The sequence below is a fragment of the Enoplosus armatus genome, chromosome 17 (assembly GCF_043641665.1).
Source record: "Enoplosus armatus isolate fEnoArm2 chromosome 17, fEnoArm2.hap1, whole genome shotgun sequence".
NCBI classification, from domain to species: domain Eukaryota; kingdom Metazoa; phylum Chordata; class Actinopteri; order Centrarchiformes; family Enoplosidae; genus Enoplosus; species Enoplosus armatus.
Window position 1 is genome coordinate 13412470 of NC_092196.1, and position 23813 is coordinate 13436282.

The following is a 23813-nucleotide window of genomic DNA, read 5'->3' on the forward strand; positions in this document are numbered from 1 at the left end:
ATCCTGGTGAAGCACAACTCGTAAGCAGCTAATAAGTCATCACGGGTCATGTTACACACTTTTAAACAGACTTGTCAACAGAAGAAATCATCATACAGGATGCACTTGAAAATATAATGTGACATGAAAATGGACCACAGCAACATTATATGCACATACACTGAATTACACACACGAAGAACAACACAGTGCAGCAAAACATATTGATGAGGGCAGTTATTTCTTTTCCCAGTGCCACTTTAATCAGAAAGGTCCATTGATTCTTGACTATGCAAGGACAGGGCTGTATGTCACATGCTCCTACCTCTGCCCCCTATTTCCCACGGGCACAACAAGCATCATAAATCTGATCTGGCCGTAAAACTCAACATGTAGAGGTAAACACAGTCACTCATACATTCATTTGCACACAGACTGGTTAAAACCTTATCTTATCGTGACTATTACATGATACATGGACTCATAAAACCCTCTCATAAATAAATGTCATAACCACCCAATTAAAAACAAGCTGCAGAGTGCATGCGTTAGCTGTACCATAACCTTACACGTAAACACAAAAAACACCAAGCCAGTATGTGTGGATACTGCTCAGCCAGATGTGCGGACCACAGCAGCCTCATGCTAAGCCTGGTGAGGGTTCACAAAGATGAGTGGTTGAGTGCAGCCTACCAACCCTGATGACTGCGGCTCACCCAAGTCTGTTTGATCTTGATGCAGCCTGCAAAAAAACACTGTAAGGCAGGATGTTGCAGGATGTCTGTTGTGGGCAACATGAAGTTCATTCAATGACATAGTGCACCAGAAATGTTCTCACCGAGGTTCTTTCCTGTTAGCACACCTGGAAGGTAAATTGTTGCCAATCCTCTCTGAGTTTATCCCATTGATTTTGGAAATGTTTTTATCAGTCGAATCGATGTTTAAATTCCTACAGAGGGCTGTTTGATTTTAAATTATTCTGTGAAAACGTACCGTAACCTTAAAGTCCCCCCTCCACTCAAAAATGTGTTTTGTTTATTGTTACTTCACTTGGATGTTTGACCCTCAGGGTGCACAATGATGTATGTGCAGAGTTTGACACCAGAGGTTAAGAGAGCAGGATTTTGTGAGGAAGTTAGGAAGCCAATCATGGTTCAATATGCAATTTACACAAGTGTGATGTGGAAATGAAGACTGCATATGCACCGAGACTGGACTTCAGGGATGTAGGAGACATCTCGTGTTAAACTTTTGAAATGAACAATAATATAATCATTGATGTTTTTAAAGAGGGAGAAGGAGTAGATGTCATTTTTTTTTATTACAATTATTACACATTATTATTCCAAGGAGAGTTTTTATATGTGTGACATGTTATTTTATATGTTGTAAAAACATGTTTACAATTAATCTAAAACAAAGAAAAAGAAGAATGAACACATCAACATAATGTTAAAATGAAATAGGGCCATTCATTCTTATAGGAAACAACATGTTTGTTGTATAAAATCATGCAACTTGCTATAATAACATATATTTCTTAATTCCCGTAGAATATCTGACATGATGTGAACCCCAGGCTGTTGTTGAACTTTGACATGGATTTGCGTTAGGCCCTGGAATAACCAGTGAGTAGCAAAGCTGAGGGACGAGGGCAGTGCAGCCATGTCAGCTATTATACTGCCTTCAATTTAAATGAAGAAATTGGTGGTGTGCACTTGCTTCCTGTCTTAAGAAGCTTTTCAAAAGATTAATTGCTGCAGACCAGGCTCTTACAATGTAGGTCAGATATTGAGCTTTATTTCAGTCTGTTCGTTATTTGCAGGAGGAGAGAGAGAGAGAGAAAGAAAGAGAGAGAGAGAGAGAGAGAGAGAGAGAGAGAGAGAGAGAGAGAGAGAGAGAGAGAAAGAAAGAGAGAGAGAGAGAGAGAGAGAGAGAGAGAGAGAGCAAAGGAAAAGAGAAGAGAGGGAGAGAAAGCCCTTTGAAAGGAGCCAAGTGCCTCTGAATCTTCTGAGCTATCATGCTGTCTCTGGGTGGAAGTTCTTGATGAGCTAAAAGCGATTTTTCAAAGTTCGTAGGGCATGAAGCCATCTTTAAAGCTGACAGGTCTTTGATCCTGCGGTTCGCCATGATTTGTTTCTGATTAGTGTGGAATTTGGTCCTTTCATTAGTGTGGATGCATCCCCTCCTGTTAACACACACACACAGACACACACACACACATACGCTCATTCTTATAGCTAAACTCTGCTTCAACACAGTCACACTGCGCTGACAGACAAAATGTCAGAGACGCCAACACACAGCTGACTCCAAAAAAACTGCATCCCCGCGCTGCAGGGAACACAGCCTGTTTTCCTCTGGTTGGAGAACAAGGAAAGAAAAATGTCACCCTGAAGGCAAAATGTAAGAGAATAAAAAACATAGGGAAAGAATTTGTAAAATAACGGATTAGTAACTGTCATACTACTGGAGAGTGGTTTCATTCACGGCACAGTAAGGAATAAACTGCAGTTGAAGCCAGGCCACGATAAACAGAGGATGTTCCAGGTGAAATAAAGAAACATTACCTTTCATTTTATTTGCCTTTAGACATAAAATACATGCTTACAGTGCCAAGAGAAAATAAAACAATGTCAACACTTTTGTAAACTCCCTATGTCTCTTTAACCACAGCAGACTGTTTGAACTTCATGTCCTCTCTGTCTCGATTGTATGGAAGTGGAAACACGGCATTCCCGATTCTGACCTGAAAGAGGCATCGATCATTGTATCCACTTTCAAACTGCTTGTCCTGGTCAGTGTTATGATGGAAAAAGAGAAGAAGAAAAAAGCAAGCAGAGCAACAGCTTCTTCCAGTTACTCCTGGAGGATCCTCAAGCCCTTTCAGGCCAGCTGGATTTATACTTGGCATGTATCGTACTCCATGCTTTACCCCTAAACGCAGAATAAGAAGTCCACCCTCTGTCTGCTCCAGCATCTCTACTCAGGTGGTTGTGGCTACTACATCTTCAAAAGGAGGTGTCCAGCTGTCTGCTGCTGAGCTTGTCATCATGTAGTGTAAGACCAGCCACCCTGCAGAGAAACCTCATCTCAGCCACTTGATCCCATTCTTTCACTCACAACCCAAATCTTGTGACAGAGATGTCACTCCTCGTCAGCTTGTTGAGATCCTCGCCATCACGAACCTGTGTGTGAACACCCTCATTGAAGAATAGGTTTCAAAGTAGAAGCTAAATATTTAATTTGGAAAGTAAAATTTTACAAAACTCACTTACATTAGAGAACATTAGAAATGTCAAAGTTAGCTTACAATCATGAAACAAAAACATAATGATTGCGAGTAATGAGTCAGACAAAATACCCACATGCAGCCTATTCTCTGAATATAATACAGTCATTACAATGATAATAGTGACTGTATTACTGGAGAAATAATTGAATTAGTCTGCCTTGTCTCTCCTAATATAAAGCAAACCCCAGTCCTCTGAGCTACGGGTCACTGGTTGGTGGAAATGCTTTACCAAGTGACCAAAGAGGAGCGCAGACTGTTAAACTGTGTGAAGTTACTAACTGGATGTAGCAGGGATAATGTCCCAGTAATGTAAATGTGGGATGACATCAACTAGAAAGTGTGTGTGTGTGTGTGTGTGCGTGTGTATGCCTGTGTGTGTTCAGGCAATGAGGACATGAGTCAAAAAGCCGAACCATCCACCCACAACACACACACCCACCCACCCACATTATTATCCCTCCCACCCTTTCCTCTCTGTGTGCTGCTGAAGGTTGCAGCAGCAGCCAAGCCAGGAGAGCCGGAGCTGGGCAGGGAGCAGGATCGAGCGGGTGGTCGTCTGCAAAGCTCGCGCTATAAAACATCTCTGTTCATGAGGCTAGGAAATGTCCTTGGCCTTGTGCTAAAGAGGGTCAGTCTAATATTTTTCTAACTTTCTTACTTTTCCTCTCCATCCTTGAGGTGGCATGCTGTAATCCTTTTAATCTTTCCACTACCCCACACAAGTTACAGCCTCTTGTCAATCAGTAGCACTGATGATTACCTTAGTTTTCTTTATTTATTAGTTAGTTAGTCAGTTTTTGTGTTTTGCACAATTTAAAGAATATGCAAAACTGACCATGGTCCACCTTCATAATGTTAACATTTCACAGTAATAGAGAGCACAAAGTTAACATACAAAAATAATTATGTAAAAATGTTCACATGTACTCTCTAAATTAAGTGGAGAAACATTTCAGAAATGGTAATGAAGTCACAGACATCCTCTGCTCGCAATTTACGCCTGATGTCAACATTCAGTATCAGGGCAGAAAGCACAGTAGCGTGGCCTTTGTGTCTATCAAGGCAGAATGTACAGGTGTGGAGGTCCGGTGGTAGTTTGACCCTAATCATCCCTTACTTAGATTATTTGCCATAACCCCAAACATTCCCCAACTTTAACCATAGTTTCCATGCAATGATATTCTAGGAAGTGAGAATGAGAGAAATATTGGCAGTGGACGCTAAAAAAGGTAATTGGAAGGCTTTTCCAGAATCGTCGGAGGATGATAACCTCTTGAACCAAGGCCTGTTTTTCAGTTTTCACTTCTTTATGCTCAATGCATAGACAGAACATGTTTGAAGCAAGCACGTCATATTATTTTCATGTTACTTTCAGGATATGCTGGCTTCTCAGAAATACCATCATTTAGCTTTTGAGTGCTTTACATAATCCTAATAATCCTAATTTCCTCTCTTTGGTGGTTTCTTTCTTTTGAGTTGTTTATGACTCCTTCCACAGGCTCTGACAGGTGAGAAGAGATTCTTAAGTGTGTGTATAAAAGACAGTTGTGTATACTGGATTGGAGGTATTTGATTGAAACAAACCTTGATGGGTCTGGAGCTTCACCTTCTCAAACGGCTCTCAGCACCCTCAGCGCCGCTGCTGACGTAAATGTAACACTCACTCAATGAAAAGTTAAATAGAAAGTGACATGTGAAGGAAAACAACAGAACAAAGACAGTTTGTGCCCTATAGATGGGATGGATGACCTATATAAAGATCTCTCTCGTGGTAAAAGCTGAAATTAATTCCATACTGCGACAACCCTCCCCTCCCAATCGTCAGGCACTGGCTGAAACGTACAGGCAGAGAGAATGGGAGCATCTTGATTGTGCTAATACTGGGAACAGCGGCACCCGCGTTTGATATATACAGTTTCTTTATGTCATGTGCCAATGCCTGTGTTGTGAAGCTACAGCAGGGCAGCTTCAAGATCAGAGGAGGTTCTATCAGTGCTCCTCCACATAACTTCGACCAGCTGGTGTACACCCGCAGAATGGAAAAACTGGGCTTTGGGGGTTCAGCCCGTTGTCTTACAATTTGACTTAATGGAAGTCATCAAAGGGAAAAGCAGGGGAGAGTAAGGTTTTCAATCAATTACAGGATAATTGCAGAGGCTTTTAGATGTGGTATGATGCAGCGCAGGCTTGGTTATGGAAGGAAAGTGGGAGAAGAGTGGGAGGATGCCGGGGCAGATTCTTGGTAGTTTGGTGGATCCCTGTGTGAAGGAAAGCTTGACTTGGGATACATTCCTTGGCAGATCCACTGTTTGGCTAAATTAATGATTAGAGTTTGTTTGGTAGCACGCGGATAAACCATCAGCATCTGTGCTCCTCTCATACCCTCTGAAATGTTTTCTTTTCTGCCTGTTTCATGTTGCAGAAACAAGTTGTCTCAAAAGAGCAAATATAGTAAAGAAATGAGAGCTTGTCATCTCAGTGACAATGAGTGACAGCACTCCCCTGATGCCATGGCAACAGAAGGAATTCCACTCAATAGAGCCCATGACGAATCAGGACCTTGATGTTCACTGCTTTCCAACTGAGGACAGCAGGGGGAGGGAGATCAAGGACGGACTCATTCAGATCATGAATAGTTCGCAAGCTTTGTACAAGAAATGAAATTTGATAGTAAGAGTGGATTATGTCCCTATTGGGAATCAATTTGAGGCTCGCTATTATGAATGATTACCACAACGTATTGGTCGGATATGTGAAGAGTGCAACGAGGCAAAGAGAAGTGGTTTCACAGAAGGCATGTATGTCATTTCAGTGATTGCCGCAAACTGCTTTTAACCCTCCGTAGCATTTAATGCCCTGTGAGGAGTGTGTTGGCTTTGTAATGCACTGCGCCGTGTTCAGATCATGAATACTGCAGCACTGCACTGGTGTTGCTACAGAGAAAGGCAAAAACCATTCAAGATCAAGATTTCACATTTGCATTGCTTAGCCTGCCATAGCTAATAATTCAGGATACTTCTGGTGAGACTAATAATGTTCACAACATAGGATGCAGGCCGTCTATCATGGTAAACCTGAAGGTTAGTATCTGTTATTAACAGTAATTTACATCAGAAATCATTAAAATGTCTGATAGTTTTCCTTTTCTTTACTTTTTCTCATGACTTTCTTTGCATGCGTTCAGTGAAGAAAGGATGAAATCTACAGATCAGTCAGTTATCATATTATCCACTGTAAGAAAAAAACAGGACAACATTTTCCATTTTAATGCCCAAAAAAACCCAAAATATTGAATATCTTTTTTTTTCTGTATTCCAGATTGAATGAAAGAATTGAATGAATGCATGATACAAGGACCAAACTCCAGTGTGAAGGCGCTAAGACACTGTTTCATTTTTTTGTTATTTTAGCCAAGATTTATTCTCCTTTGCCTCAGCAATTGTGAGAATGTAGAATGAACTGCAGAATCACGACAGTGCTACATGTTACATCCTACTGTTGTTGCTCTGAACGCAGCCTTAAGCAACTGACAGCTGAAGATAACACAATCAGTTGTTGATTGACAGATTTTGTTCTCCTATTGTGACATCAACAATCACCAATAAAATATATGTAATGTAATGTTTTGTTTGACACACCTGGCCCTTCAGGCCTATTGATAATGAGCACCAGAGATCCAAAATACTATAGGAGAGATAAGTGATGCGTTTGTATGGATGGCAGATAAACAGACTCTGGTGCAGAGGCCGTCTTGGGAAATTTCCTGCTCCGTTCTGGCATTGCTTTAATTTTCGTTTAATCCCAGGAGCAGAAGTTTAACGAACCAATTAATTGCGAAATCAGATTAAATCCCTGAAAGCCTTGAAATGATCTCTGTGTGAAGTGTTTTTCCGCTGCTCAAGGCACACACATTATTGTCCCTAGTTAATTTTTATTGTAAGATCTCTGTTAGAAGCCAACAAGTCCTTGAGTCATGAACTCCCACCATCCGCCCCTTCTTATCCTCGGCCGCAGTCATAATGAAATACGTTCCGCAACATAACTTTATTACATATAATGCCATGTGGGCTTGTATCTGCCATATCCAGAGGGAGCTGTCCTGTAGTCAGAAGCACTATTTCAAAAAATGTCCTTATCTTTGACACACATATGTACAGATAAATGTAACTGTCTGGTCCTGAGGCCAGCTCAGACAGTACTGTGCCTTACACTCCAGATTAGCACCAGCTAAAGGGCAAGGATCCCCCTGCTCGGCCTCTCTGGAGGTTGCAGACAGACGACAGACCACGCAACAGACAGTCCAGTTAGTAATCCCACTGAGGGTCCTGCATATCCCTCACCCCCTCAAAGTCCAAATCTTGGATTATAAAGGTGACATTGGTCCGTACAGAGTAGGGGGCTATACACACCTCATTACAGAGAAAGCAGGATAAGACTGGAAACGCACTGAGATGTCTGAGCTGGGTGGGGTCACAGGTGGTCTAGAGCCTTAGCAACTAATGCTGATTGCTGTGAATAATGTAATTTAAAGGGAATATATAAAATGCTTTAAAACAATGGGGTTGAATCAGATAAGTCAAGCAAGCTACTTATGCTTTTTAATGTGCTTTTTGTGCCACACTTCCAAAGCCAAAATGGTTTTGCGATCAGGGACTCTGAGGTAGAGTGATAAAGTCATTACAATGGCATGCCACTGGGATTTGGAGAGGACTGGTCTGGCCTAATGGAGAATCCAAAGAGGTACCAGGCAGGCGGGCGACTGCAATAAATAGCGCTGGGAGACCACAGAACATTAATGACAGAACCGCCTGTATTGGTTAGAGGGCTCTTCTCCCTTCATCACCGTCCTCCAGGGAATCTCTGGTTACAACACGAGGATTTCACTGGTGGTGATGCAACTTCCAGTCTTCACAGCATCACATCTGTTTGTCCTCTGAACGATACGGACTGATAAGCTTTCTATGATAACATAACAGAATCCGATTAAAATGAAGTACATAAGAAAGTATTTGCCTAATTGGAATGATTGGCACGATGATGAAACGAAAAAAAATCAGGGCGACTTCAAAGCTTGAATTAACAGCCATGTTGAGTGCCATATGTGAAGTCTAATAATCTCATTGGACAAAGCCTGAAGCCCCGACCCTTTGAGAGCACCGGGGATATCAGCTGTTCTGCATAAGGTTAATAGTTTAAAGACAAAGAACAAAAGGTTTTGTCTTCTGGACACTCAAGCTGCCAGAGTAAACAAAATTCCTCTCGGGAGAAAATGAGAACATTTTGTCATTATAATACCAACAGTTTAAAACACTGACAAGCACACCATGTAAAGCTATGCTAATGCTTGGAGGCTAATTAGAGTCAAAGCAATTACTAAATCCAAAAAATGTGATAAAAAAAACCAAAAAAGGTCTGAGGGCTCCTTTCCGATCTGTTTTTGCCCATGATGAGTTAAAAATAAGAACACTGTCAACATGAGCAGCATGACAACTTGACTTGATTACATTCACTGCTGTAATGAGAAGCATGTTAAAGGACAAATGCTGAACTATAACGGGATTAAAGTGTAAGTGAAAATCTACATCAAGCAAATTGTGTGATTTTAATATATGTGTATATATATAGTGAAATGAGTGTTAAAGCGGTCGTACTGTAATCTACACCGTTACAGTATGTTAACAGTAAGGACTTCGATGGCATTATCACAAGGGCATTACTCCTCCTTCTCCGCTTGTTCAAGTTCACAGATGTTGAATAAACAGTTTAAATTTATACAACTCATTATGAAAACTCTGCTTCATAGTGAATTGTCTTTTATTATATTTCGAGCCCAGAGGCGATGATACCCACAAGAGAAAATGAAACATTCTATTAAATTGTGCTAAACCACATTTGGACATGAATATCTCTCTGTTGCATTCGAACAGATGCCTGAGAAAAGTCTGCCTCATTATTTTAGGGATAAACGTGTTGAGAAATGTTTAGTTATGCTATGTGTTATGACAAGTTGTTTCCAGATGCAACAGCCTTCACAGCACCGGATCTTGCCAACGAGGAGCCGGTGTACAAGAGCTGCACGTCACAATCTGACAGCACTTAGATTTGACCTGACAGGCCCAAGGTGTGGGTGTGATGTGCACAAATCAGTAATTTAGAGGAACATCTGCCTCCTCTTCCAATGTAAATTCTCATCCTTGTTGTACTTGTAAGTTACGTAAATCAAGTTGGCCCCACACAACGCTAAGAAGCCCTTTTAGAAAAGGGATTAGATTTGGATTAGCTATGTCAGCACATATATGTCAACTCCCAGTCTACTGTCTCAGATTAATGCTTGCCCTTCCTATCGGATTAGGATTAGGGTTTGGACAATGCAGAAGAAAAGATTAAGGGCCAGAGAGGAAGGCAATTGTCTTATTAACCTCTGAAATAAAGTTAGCCTAACAATGATTATCTCCCTGTTATTTTCCATCTGATTTGGGTGCTCTGTAGGTTCCAGAGATGGTAGTCCTGCTCTAGAGATCAAGATTTCACGGTGCTTGAAGATGAATACCTCCAGTATTTAAAGAAGCTCCTGTACTTTCTGTGGATGATTCAACCAAATCAACGATGTTAAAGATTAGATTTAGATTCTCAAAGAATCGGTTGTGCGGATAAATAAACTATTTCTTCTCAATTTTCAGAACCAACTCAAAACTAAAAATACAAACCCATGAAACACACTTAACAACCTGTCAAGCTGTCGTGTGCTGCCTAACCTTGTATAAGCGCTCGCTCGATCGTGAGAGTGAAAAGGTCAGCTATCCAACTATGAAGACAAGTAACAAAAGCTCTTTTAATACCCGCAAGGTGCAGAAAGAAATTAACCACCCAGTCAAAAAAGTAATGCAAGACCAGATGATGGTATGATAGCACTGGACCTCTTGATTTATTGTTTTGTTGGCTAGATTTGGAGTCTCTGCACTGTAGGCTGAAGCAAATATCATGTACCTGGGATATTTTTGGTTTGGAGTCGGTCGGTACTTCTGCTCATGTCATCCCGTTCCCTCCTCTCTCTCTCTCTCTCTCTCTCTCTCTCTCTCTCTCTCTCAGTTCTATCTATTGCTAATGCCACATAAAGGCTAAATTATTAACCTCACAGGGTGATTTTGAACCTGACTATATCTCTGACTTCTACTCGGCCCACAATGGAGTCAGACGTAGAGTGGGTGAGTGACATGCAACAATTTTTAACTCCCTTCTTGCATGACTGACATTTTGGCAGAATACAGAGGTTTTTCACTGACATCATGATGAGTTCATCCTGCTGCCGGCACCTAAACTCTGAATTTCTTTACATTTGTTCTCTAAACAAAACAGTCTGCTATTATGATGTTTTATTTTGTTTCGCTTTTATTCAACAGCTCTGATTCTATTCCCCGGTGATAGCTGCCAAGTGAATGTGTGAAGTCGCTTGATGCTCAGGGCTGCCAGGTGTCTATTTTCCTTGTCTCCCCAACCTTCAAACAACAGCAGCCTCCCTTACAACAGCCTGGAGGGATGTATGCTAACAGCAATTCCCCAGTTGGGAGCCTAGCAATTACAGCACCCCTCCTCTATCCCTGTAATTGCAAAGGGAGCAGCTTCCTGAGTGATCAGACTGCTAGCCTGCCACCAGGGAGACTGGCTTCATCACCTCTGGCAGCCCCAGGTAAATGAGGGTGTTTTGCTGGAGAGTTAAATAAAGGTTGTTCGTTAATAGAGTGGGGTGATTCATATCTGGCTGGAGGCATAACCTTTTTGCTCAGCAGTTAGCTGTGCTGCGTGATGGATGGCACAGGTTGCTTGAGGCAAGTGCAAATGCAACCTGTGGTGCCTCCCTATAATATGACAAGACATATTGACAGAGGATACTAAATGTTTCTGGAACAAAAACAATTCAAATTCTGCGACCAAATATTGTCTCATCATCAGCATAATCAGCTCTACAAAGATTACCTCTGCTTCAGGTCACAGCTCTAACATACAATCAGGAAAAAGTGCCTTGTGTTTACACCCACATGAACACATTTAAACGGCGTCTTGAAACCAGACCTCACTGCATATTGTGGACTGTTAAGTGTCACCCAGGGACATAAAGGAATGCCAGTGTTTTTCATGTGTCACCTCTCCTAAGATGAGACACCTGACACTTTGTTTGTGTTTGTCGGGGTCATGGCAACAACAACCCTCTCATTGGTGGCAGCGGGGGGGCTGAGACAGCTAAAAGTAGTTAACAGCGCTGCGCTAATTAGCCCGTTAGTGCAATATTGTGCAAGATGGTGAATTAGACGCAGCAGTACACCTTTGCCTGCAGGGAGGAATCTTTACAGGTAAGATGGGAGTAGTGCATTAAAATAATGCAACTTAGTGTTAAAATGACATAAACCAGTCAACGTATTTCTAATATAATATAGTAAATACATAGTAAAGCCAAAGATGAGAGACCGTTTATGGTTTTGGTAAAACATATTTATTTCTTACTTCATAAAAATGACATGACTGCACCTTTCAATCTACTTCTCAGTCAAACCTGCTTCATTTCCATGTTTGTAAAGCGATGCATACAGCAAAATAGTGCCTCAACAACTACGGGGTTGCAGTACATCATTGTGAAATGACTTCTGTTTAAAATGCTGACAAATGTATGTTTATAAAGGCTGAATAAAACTCAACCATACATGAAATTCAAATGAGGAATTTCAGTCCAAAGTAGGTTCATTTTAATTCTCTTCAGCTATCACTGAAAGTAAACTACAAAGATTTAGAAAAATGCTTGTTTGTATCGGGGGTACGGGTATCATTAACACATCAACTGTGGTACAAAAAATAACCCTGTACAGGATGATCCATGCGAGCCATTTCAGTACAGACCAATGAATGTGATTAAGCCATATGAATCATTTTCTTTTTGGACAGAGCAATAAATGATTAGGCATCATGAAGCCTGTGCAGAAGGTTTTTGGAAAACATACCAAAGGTATCGTGACAGGTCTATCGGATTCTAATCAACATTCCGTTGTAGAAACGGTATAAATAGTGGTTAAGTCAAAATATTGCAGTGGAAATTTATATTATTATATTAACTTGAAGTTTGCTCAAGGGTCAACCATAAACTTACAACCATTAATGGATCCATGTTTTATTACGGCGCTTTGAGAGATCAAGGTAGTGCCATCACTCAAGTCTAATTGACATGATGAGGAGCTATTACTGTATTGATCCACCTGGCAAGTGGCACTGGATCAGCTGAGGCCTGTATCGACCTGACTAAGTGGGTCCACAGACCTCTGAGGGTCAGGCAAATGTTAAGGGGATATTACCAGTTGTTTGTAAAGTTGGATCTCATTCAGCTTTAAGGTGAAGCAAAAGCGACATTTGGAAAAGTAAAAAAATGAGAAGTGGTAATCCAACATGAAGCCAAACAAATGGGGGAGGGGGGGGATACTGACCCTGCTCACAATACCCGTAAAAACATTGTGCTTTCATAAAAATGTTCGTGTTTTTAATGAGAATTAAAACCTGAACATAGTGTGGTAGATCATGAATAAACCTGGTTAGGCAGCTTAGTGATCATAACAATAAATTATCATAAAATAGATTTCTGAACTTTTCACACATCCACCAATTACTGTACATACACTGTATAACAATATCTTCAGAGTGATACAATTATAAAAACACAGACAAGGGACTAGCATGAGTCCATCATCATCATTTTCCTCTCAGTCCCACTCAAAGTTATGACCAGTCATCTGGTAAAACTTGCTATTAAAGGGTTTATAAAAGTCCCTTAGCCTCTGCACCACCTCAGGGTCAATATTAGGATGGGTCCTGCCTTTGGTTTTGCCCAAGCAGTGCGGCTTGCTGTTCCCCTCAGGTCTCTTAAGGCAGGGGAAGCCCTTTGTTGGGTTAAAGTGGAAATGCTTCTCCGTGACCACCCTCCGGAGCCCGAGAAAGTCCTGGACGCGAGCCATCTCACCTGCAGGGTCGCTAATCAGACGTTCCCCACTAACAAAGAGCAGCTGCTCCATGGGGAAGTACTGGAGCCAACGCTCGAGGTGCTTAGCATACATGCCAATTTGAACGGCGCTCCATGTGGTGTCAATCAGACCTGCTGACATGTTCTTATAGGTCAGGCTCTCAAAAGAGGGGATGTCCGGCTTCTTGGAGCGAGTCTGGGTGTAGTCTGAGATGGCCCGAGTGACAGGATCCCGGACGACTACAATCAGCTTTGTGTCTTTAGACATGGTGTAGATTCGAGCAGGGACCTCCTTGGTGACATAGTAGCTGGGGGTCTTCTCCATGGTCAGCTGGCCCTCTGATGACTTGGGCATCAATTCTCTGCAAAAGGACACAAACACACTGATTTACATTTGCGCCGCAGGCACAAAAAAACAACTCTACTGTATATTCTATTCGTCTTTTTAAAGCCAACAACTTTCAAAAGCTCCCCTACAGGAAGATGAGATTAACACTGACACAGCAGCTCCATGGCAGGTTTTAAAGTACTGTCAGGCAGGAGCAAGTCAATCATCATCAAGAAGACAATTGCAGACATAGTGAGCAACATTAACAGAGTCTGCGAGTACACCTAAAGTGACAGGAACTGGTAGGTAGAGCAGGAGTCCTATCAATCATCCGCGATTGCATGTGAGCACAATACACAGTTCATGACATGCTGTAAATACAAACCCTAAAGAAAGACATTCATCTCCTGCTGCTGCATTTAATCTACCTTAAGACCTCAATCCTCTTTCAAACCTCACAACCCTCACATTGAAATATTCTGCACCTTCATTACATTATACAAAGGATGGTTTAAGTGTGAATAGGCAGTATTATGACTCTTCATGTCATGCCGAGACAGATGACTATGACTGCACCTTTCTGCTCATATTTGTCAGTAATTTTGTGCAAAATGTGAAGATTTGCAGAAGCCTTGCATTCCTTATAGGAAAAAATGCAAAGCTTGGGAGCTGTCTATTCCCATAACTGCATATTCTTCTTGACCCTGCATGGCTCTGGTTGATCATAATATAGCCTGTTAACTGCAGCCCTGACTGGATAATGGCTAAAGTGAGCCAAAGGGGATTAGGGCTAAGCCAAACACGCTAGAGCATTAGAGGCTGGTCGACTGCCTTGTTGGCTGGCTGGGTGGCTGGCTTGTCTCTGGAGGGAGAGAGAGATACGTGGCCACGATGATGAGAGTCAATGTTAAGTAGTTAATCCATGAAAAAATACAAGTGATGGACACAATAACACAAACTCCTGTACAGTTGAGTGCAACCCAACATAGTTACATTTTGTGAGACTGTGTCAGGGCGGTGCATGTTCACTAGACTCTATGCAACATTTTATGGGTGCAGTTTGAGGTTATGTTGCATAAAACTGCATCTTATATAAAAATTTACCCCAAGAATGTCACAATGTACAATGAGATCCAATTCAGCAGCACCAATTAACAGCATTTATTGCAGGGGTATTGTTTTTGCATGTGTTTGTGGTGTTTGTGTATTAACCTATTTACGGTATAAACCCATTTAAATAAAACCATAAACTCCTCACTAGCTATGAACACTTCCCCACTCTGAATAATACAAGTAACTGGCTATTATATGTGTAAAAAAACACTTGCATATCCAGTATTTCTTCTGCAGGTCCACTGGAGAGGAGCTCAACATCCTCTTGGGGACTGATGCTTGTGAACACGACATCACTCCATGGCTCATATGTTTTCTGGTCCCACATAGTAGCAGAAAAGGAGGATTCACACTCTCTGCTCATGCATTCAAGAGATTTATTTATTAACTTTTGGTCCCTGAAGTCGCTCATCAGAGTGCGATATCTTGTACTGGCTCAACAAATCTTCAACAATTCTTCAATGCAAGAGCAGTGTGCAGATAACTGCCATATGTGAGGATGGAAATAAATACAAGCTGTGATGCGATGTCATGTGTTCACAAGCGTCAGCCTCCAACATACCTCATGTTGGTTTAAGCCAGTCAAAATGTAAATCTTCAATTATTACAGTATGTGGTAATATTCTCATGTTTTGATTGTGAGCAGTTGATCTAAATCGAACCATGGGAAAGCAGAGGCGCTATGTCATTAAAGTGATTACAATAATTTCCAACCATCTGTTGGTACACGCACAAGGAGCTTCAATATCCCTCTCCAAACCCAGCAGCTTTCATCTTACACATTTATGTGGTGGAAACGAGCAGAAAATGGTCTGCAAGATATTGCTGTTCAGAGCACTTGGGAAAAAGCTTTAGTGATTATGGGAAAAGTAGGCATCACCCGTACCTCATTAGTGCCATACAAACACACAAGGGGTTCCCTTTCTTATGCAATTTCATCACCTAATGTCACCTGCCCTGTCCTTCCTTTCAATAGAGGCCCCAAGGTCTTACACATTTATTCCGCTCTTCTCTCCCTGAGAGCCTCAGCCACCATTGTATGTGGTGGAAAAACCACAAACCTAATCAAGGTAATAGGTATGAGAGACACAAACAGCTCTATCAGAACCCCCTACAATTATCTTCAGCATCTCTTGGATACACACAAGCGGAGTGCTGTAGGCCTTTCTTGGGGCCCAAAGGGACACAAAAACTTACTACCAATCAAACTTTCCACTTAGTCCCTGAGCAAAACAATCTGTGTGAGAAGTACATGCATTATTCATCTTAGCAGAGATAGAGCAGGGGAGAACATCTCTGACTGAGCGTGGAGTGAGAGAGTCGCCTTAGGGGGGCAGATGTAGCAAGCTTTCACAATTTGTTCTGCTTAATAAACAATGTCGCCTGCAACCAATAGGTTTCAGTGCATCCTCATCTATCAATCAGCCATGCAAAGGCATCGTCATTTAGCTTCAAGACGATACAAAAAAACTAGTCCCCTCTCTAGAATTGAGCCACAGTGTGATGACTTTTGCCCCTACATAAATTTTACATGTTTCTATTTGACTTCATAAAGCTAAAAACACTTCTTTACTCTAAAATTGTAACATCTAAGTGGGCTGTAAATGTATTTTCAAAGTTGTAAAGCAAGGAGTCTAAACTTTGAAGAGTTTCAATCTATAATTGGTGCTCTAAAAATAAATCTATATTGCATACTGCATACACATAAACATCTGCCACCCTCTAACCTGTCCTGTTAAATTGCAGGAGAACAGCAGGTGCACAGTTAGAGGAAGGAAACTGCAAAGGTCGACCTCCATGACCCAGAAGCCAAAGTTTGAAGTCACAGGCCACTTTAGCTGCTGTGTCTATATGCAAGATATATCACCCTGCAGACAGATATTAATCCAGGAGTGGTGTGTTATGTAATTTGCCTGTGTTGTGTCTGCTGGGCAGTCAGGTGTGTCCATTAAACTGGCTGCCGGGGAAAGCTGGTGCCTTGTTTACATTCACTGCTATCAGGGAGCAGGTTCAAAGGTAGGAATTTACAACGTTGCTGCATGTGGCTTCGTGCTCGGCTGCTGGATGATGCCCTCGGTAAAGAGTTCACCAAAGTAAGGAAAGAGTAGGGTGCAGAAAAGTCAGACTAGAATGTTTTTGTATCCTGCAGTATTCTGCTTGACTGACTCTAATTGGCATCTATATTTCAGCTTTTCAGACCACCGTGACAAGGGACTGGTCCTGAAAAAAACCTCAGCATTATCTAATGTCATGATGGGTTCTAATCTTACACAGCGGCTCTGAGAGGGGCTGAGCTACTGTGGGAATGGTTCCTCTTCTCAAAGACAGGATGAGAGGTGGTGGTATGCAGCCACTTATAATAATCAAGACCAATATACTGCGAGATGAGTTCCAGACAGAAATCAAAGAGGAAAGCATCTTTAGGGAAGGCGCTCTTTGGTCATTGCAGCCCATCTTATCATGAGTGTGAAAGTCATCGTCATAACGCTTCACACTCAGGACCTTCTTCTATGATATTGAACAGCATTCGGTATCTCAACAGCATTCCTGAACAACAACGACAGCGCAGAGAACCTTCCCATCCTTCATTATTACTGTCAGTATGCAGAACTCAAGGCCACCTGGCTGTCTGATGGAGACAGGCCCAGTTTGAAGAGAGGAGGAGGAGAGGGAGGAGGAACAGTGCGTGAGCCATTCTGGCTTCCCTCACACAACTGTCAGCCTTGCATTAACATATAACAAGTCTGACAGTCGGTTGTTTATAGAGCCAGCAAGCACTTTTTATCAGGATGGTGGTGCGTAAACCAACAATGATAAACCAACCACACTGGGTGTTCTTACGCTCTTTGTGAAGGTGATCGAACAGTGATCAGAATCGGTGACGCGTGATAAAATCAATATCAGAGTGTATGAATGTATGGTTTGTAGCTACGGCTTTAACTACTGTTTTAACAAATACCTATATTCAGAGAAACTTTGAAGATTCATATGGAGCCAACAGTGAGATCCAACAAAATCAAGTGAGTCTCAGACAAAAGAAAAAACAACCATTATTTATATTATTATTTATATGAGCCAGAACATGTTACCTTGACCAGGAACTTACAAGGAGATCATCGACACAATTACACATCAAAGTCTGTTTACAGGTCTACGTGCACACGTGCAAAAATTGTATAAAACCTTTTGTCGCTACAAAATCTCCGCAAAATCTGATAATTTTCAAGTACAAGCCCACTCCTCATCTCTACGTTAGCCACTACAAGCCTAACACACCCAAATCCCTGACCTACAGTAACTGTCAGAGGGTGAGGTGAATTGTGGGTTATGTAGGTGCCAGGTTTTGACAAGAAAGAAGAACAAAAAAGACACTATCTGTAGTTCTGCCTCACCCATTCTGATCCAATTTTTTTTAACTCTTTATCTTTTACTCTTTTAACAAGCAACACTATTAATTGGAACCCCAAAAATGACCCATCCAGCAAGAATGCCACAAAGTACAAAGAAAATTCTTAATGCGTGTGACAAAGTGACCTCAAAGAGACGCTGACAGACACCAGCCAGCAGCTAAAGCAGCTACTGTATCAGTGATAATAAAGACTTGGTCGAACAAGGCCAACAACACTAACCTATATAATCAAGTGAGCTTCAGTACAGTTTCTCGGTGGAGGAATAAAGGAACAGAAACTGCCAAGAGAAGGACTTCAGCTTATGTGTTCATGTAACCAAAATGTTGTTTAATACAGCTAAACAAAATAATATGTCTGAAATACTTTTATTACTACGTTCTTGTCATGCTAATATATCAAAAATGAGCAAAAATGCTTGCTTGATACTAATGAACTAATATATATATTAACAGTTAATAACCAGCCTATACTTGACTGTAGGCAATAAAAATCCATATTCAGCTAATATTGCGTGTATTTGAAACATTTTGACTTCAATAAATAAATATGGTCTACTTTGTCAAAACGTCCACAATGTTAGAGTTTCCAATTAATGGAATAAGAAACCCCACTCTTTTCATGTAATGTATGTTTCCAACTTATGTAGTGGTTGGTACAATTAGGTAATTCCCCACAGACGCAGGCTGGTCTGAGAGGATCAGCAAAAGAAAACAAGACTTCAAAGAAGACAACAAAGATGGCTGAGGCAGATTGGTACTTTCTAAAGTTGCTCCGACTTGCTGTCAGGGAGTGTCTGCAGCGGAGAGAAAGACAGAGGCAGGAAACAACACATTTTCTCTGAAGATACTACAAAAGGGAGAGATGAGGAAGTCAACAACTCAAGGGGATATAATGGAGTGAACTTGTTTTGTTTCAGTGTTTCTAAAGTGCTGTAATAAGTGCTGCGGTTTGACAAATTGCCTCAAGCTAAAGCCCAGGGGGTTGTTGGAGCAAATTAAATCTTCAATCTCCAGAATAGGGAGGGGAGGTGCACATTACCAGTATTGACGATCTAGCGGACTTATTCAAGGAATGCTAGCATCATTTTAGCCTAACGGAAGGAGCAATCTGATGGAGTCTGGTTTGCTTTTTGCAGGACATGAAGTTTTCAAAGTGCGAGGGTTTTATGGTTTGTGGGAATTCTTTTTATGAATGTTTGAAATAACAGCTAGCATGTGTGAATTGTTTCTTTGAAGCATCTCATTATCAGCGCAGTTTTCCCTTCTTTTCCTGTCAGTGTGCTGACACATTAGTTTAAGCCGAGGGGGTGGGTGGGGGGGTACCTGTATTGAAAGCTCTCTCCCTTTCACCAATCCCCCTGTGTCCTTGCAAAGAGCTGAAAATGTTGAGTAAGCAAAACGCCACCAGTGGACTCATATGAACCGACTCTTGGGAAACGCAACTTTCCACACCGAGAGCTCTGAAAGTCAACTTTCGGGCTAAAAAGCTTAAGTGTAGAGTTTGAGTCTTTTCTTGGGCAGGTTCCAATGAATGCTCTTTCTGATGAACTCCTGCTGGGCTTCGTCAAAGGGCACTTTCACCCTTCTGAGCACATTTGCATACAAAGTGAAGGCAGAGAAAACATGTTTCACACTAATTGTCTGCTCTTTTATTGTCAGGGTTAATGCAGACCTCAGGGGTTCTCCGGCATCCCCCTTTCATTGAGCTCTATAATACTGTTGCGCTTTCTAAAGACTCACTTTAAATTTACTGCCCTCTATCTGCCACTGGCCCGCAGTAAGCTTCCCTGGGGCTCTGAGGAGGATTAGGCCGTCTTCTCCGACACCCTCAGTGAGTTAGTAAGAAGGCTGCTCATTGTTCTATGTACGGAGCCTCAAGAGGAAAAACACAATTTCAGCAATGAATTCATGATTGAACACAGAGGATTTGAGCATGCATTCAGTAAATGAGTCGTTAACCTGCCAAGATACAACATGGAGGATGATGCTGTTATTATAGAAAGGAGGAGCCAGGGCGTTCTTCTGTGCTCTGTGTGAGTAAGCGTGCACAATTGTCTGCCCGCTTCTCTGTTTCTGCCTTTAAGGGTGAAAATGCTCTGTATTGTGGCGGGTGTCCTGCTGTGCGGGGGCCTCTCCTCTATGTGGGGGCTCCGGCAGGACGGACACAGCAGAACTCCAGCATGATGGACACACCAATCACAGCAGATAAATAGTGTGGGCACAACTCAATGCCACCACAGGAGCTGATAAGCCCACCCAGCGGACTGCTCCTCTCCCCAAGATACTGCACACCATTAGTCTGGGAGGCGATGAAGTGAAACATATGGGGAAACAAATCAACACCTGTTTGATCAGAAGAAAGTCTTAAAGATCAGATGAGAGCATAAAAGCCAGGACTGTGTGATGAAAACAGGCTTCAAGAGGGGTCAAACAGCTAAAGCATCACATAAAAAATGCTCATTTATTAAGTCGACAACTAGGACAGAACAAATTCGCCCAACAACGATGTCCTCCACCACCAAGCCAAGCGAGGGGTTTCCTGAGCTCCACTAAATGATCATTAAGGGTTGCCTCCGTGTCATGGTGCTCTGCTGCACGGGGTCAATCTGTGGCACAGTGCTCTCACTGTGACAACTCAAGCCAAGTTGTTTTAATTAGCCAGATCACCTCTCTGGGAAAAGAAGCCTTCATTATACGTGTCTCAAGATGAAACCTTTTCCCATATCCACTAGCTGTGTGTTTGGTATGCAGTTGCCATTGTGAACAAGTATCCGGCATGTCTCAATTATATCCAACTAGCGTCTTTGACCATCACTTACATACATTTCCATTTATCCATTTTTTAATGACAGTGACTTCTCCTTCTTTTTAGACATTACTCATTCATAGCATGCATTGCCTACTCGTGCATCACTTGTGGATTGCAAAAACAGCAGGAAGACTTAAGTCAAAAATCTTCAAGCATAGGACGATTTCAATTTGTTCTTGTTGCTCAGTCTGTAGAGATGGACAAAAGGCCACTCTTCACAGACTGATCATCCAAAAATGTCCTAAACCTGTCCGGAAATTCTTAAAGGAGCTTAAGCGAGAAGACCTTTGAACAATGCTTCGCTTCCCCTATTGTAGCTTTAAGGAGCCAGCTTTGAAACAGTGTGTAGATCCTTTGACATTGCCTGTTAATCCCTCGGCTCAGTCAAATGCACACTTGAAGCGGCAGTATCTCTTATTATCTCCTATTAACAATGTGGTCGCTCTGATGTAAAGCATTCAATGCCAAAGCCATTTCCGGGAACATTTTGGGTACACAAAAGATCAATAACTTCCACGAATGAAGCGTGTTTGTAAATTATTTCCACTCAGAGCAGCAAGTTGTGTAATTGTGCAGCTGAGTCAATAGTAAAGAGTGTGCTTATTGAGATGCGAGGATACGGTACAAGGACAACAGTTGCTATGGCGGAGAATACAATAAAAAATGTTACGTTACACGATGTTGAAGGCAGCCTCAAATCCCTGATCTCTGCCTTTGACATTGATGTCTGTTTGGATTGAAGATCAAAACAAATTGCTGCCACAGAATCGATACCCTGGAACTCATAATCTTGAATCCTGGCTGCTCAGGGATGACGGCATGATGTAACTTGCTGACTCCTAAGCATAAACTAAGGGCTGTGTCTTTGAACTGCATCTAGAATTCAGGTCAAATCTAAGTAGAAGCTCTGCTTTATGAAACAGAAAGTATTAGTCTTTATAGAAATGTGGGGATGTGGTGTTGTGTCCTATTTGAGTACTCTGACCTAGAGGTTTGATGTTAAAACTGTAGGGTGCACCATCTAAAATGGCCTGGTCATGCTTTTCATAATGGGTATATCAAACAGTTTGTAGGCTCTACATGATGCTATCGCACTTCTTCATCACTTCACATCTTCACACGTCACATCTCATCATCTGTTTCCCAGAGATATATATTATTCATTACGCTTGCTTCACTCATGCTTTGCTGTTGCAATGACCCGCAGGCCTAAACTATAGATTCAACTTGTGAAAAATCAATAATAATCAAGGTAATCAACCGGACTTGGTCTCTGGTTTAATAAAGACAATAATATTGTAGAATTTATCATCACCATCAGTTTACTGTCCTTTTATAAATTGACATAAATCAATATAAAGTCAAAGCACATATCAAACTTTACTATTCAATGAGAGATCTTTTAATTCTCCTAAGTCCTGTTACTTGCTTTTGTCCATAAAAACAACTTTTTTAAATGGAATTGCACAGTATCTGTATTTCATCTTCTCACTTTCTCTGTTCTTATCTCATCTTATCACCTAGCACCCATAATATCTTCCCAGGAAACTTAGTGAAATATCAGTTGATTTCACAGCTGATTTTTTTTTACTGTTGCAGACTGTTGTAAAGATGAATGTAACATAGTAGCTGGCGTAATATAAGTTAAAGGTTTCGTGCGGGAAGACTTTTAAAGGAGCAAAGTCTTTATTCAGAGAGCAAATTGTTGGCTTTGGTGGTCACAACCAGATGCTATACTGTAATTCAAATGTACTTTTTACTTAGCCTATTGGAGTTTTATTCTGAACAGAGTCAACCACAGCCAGAGAGTGGAGAGTTGTGCTTCCAAAGAGCCTCCATAACTACATGATTTGCCCTTGAGCAAGGCAGTGGATGCGCTTAAATGCCTGCAGCAGAAGCCCACTTAGTGCGAATGTAAAAATGAAGCGCAGCAGAGCTCAGCTGACTTCAAATCAAATAACATCTCGGTGTGATACCTGTACCACTCCAGTCCCTTGTCGTAGTTGCGGTCGAAGAAGTGCGGCTCTGCTCCCACCGCTCTGATGTCTGGATGCAGGCGCAGGAACTCCAGCAGCGCCCGGGTCCCTCCTTTCTTCACCCCGATGATGATCGCCTGCGGCAACTTTTTACTTTCCGACTCATTGAGGAAACCTGACATGGCATTATCATCCAACGCCCTCGCCTCGCCTCTAATTTCATCCCACTCTTCTCCTCTGCTGTCCAAATCGTTTTCGTTATTCAGCAAGTCCCTGGACGCCCCGAGAGAGGACTCGTGATCGTCAACTTCTGCATCGTTTTCGTGTCTGCCCACCGAGCCGTACGCCAGGTCTGGCATAGCTGAGCAGTAGCCAACATAACAATAAATCATGTACACCCAAAGGGACAGCATTATGCAGAACACAAAGAGTTTGTTTTTCACGTGGGATGATGGCACAACATGTAGACTGTGTAGAATCGGACTATATTCCATAGGACCGCCGTGAAAAAGTTGTATTCCAGTTGACAGGCATTTTGTCGAAGGCGCCTCACTCCTCTGCCATGACTCAAATCCTGGACAAGCGGTGCGCAGTCTCCCAGAACACAGATGATAGCCAATGTGGACACTGATACTGAACTGTACGGCGGGCGTTCACCCCCTGGTTCAACTCCCAGTTCTGTTTTATTTTGAATAGAAACAAAAAAAAAGAGAAAGATAAGTCAGAAAACAGGGAGGGAAAATATCGCCAGGTGAGCGATACGCGCGTCAGGGGCTGAGTTTGTCTCCCATCACTTGCTCTCAGTGTGTGTGTGCGCTCACACAGCGGTACCAAGTTATCTACACCCGCCAGCAGCATCAAGCGCGCCACAATATGACAACGGTACTTCCGGTAGGGCCTTTCAAAG

General features: G+C 41.9%; 1 protein-coding gene across 1 annotated transcript; it reads right to left on the reverse strand.

Annotated features, from left to right (window-relative positions):
- Window positions 1–13014: 13014 nt before the first annotated feature.
- On the reverse strand, window positions 13015–23400 carry hs3st3b1a (heparan sulfate (glucosamine) 3-O-sulfotransferase 3B1a). Its single transcript, XM_070923126.1, has 2 exons — window positions 22907–23400; window positions 13015–13633 (listed from the first exon to the last, which is right to left on the reverse strand). The coding sequence occupies exons 1-2, from the start codon at window positions 23398–23400 to the stop codon at window positions 13015–13017; spliced, it is 1113 nt and encodes a 370-aa protein (XP_070779227.1).
- Window positions 23401–23813: the final 413 nt, after the last annotated feature.

Bases quoted from the DNA above. Each gene is read 5' to 3' on its own strand.
- hs3st3b1a (XM_070923126.1), bottom strand. From the start codon at position 23,400: ATGGAATATAGTCCGATTCTACACAGTCTACATGTTGTGCCATCATCC. The intron at 13,634-22,906 runs GTATCACACCGA...GTCCTTTTGCAG, and splicing joins AAGGGACTGGAGTGGTACAG to AGAATTGATGCCCAAGTCAT.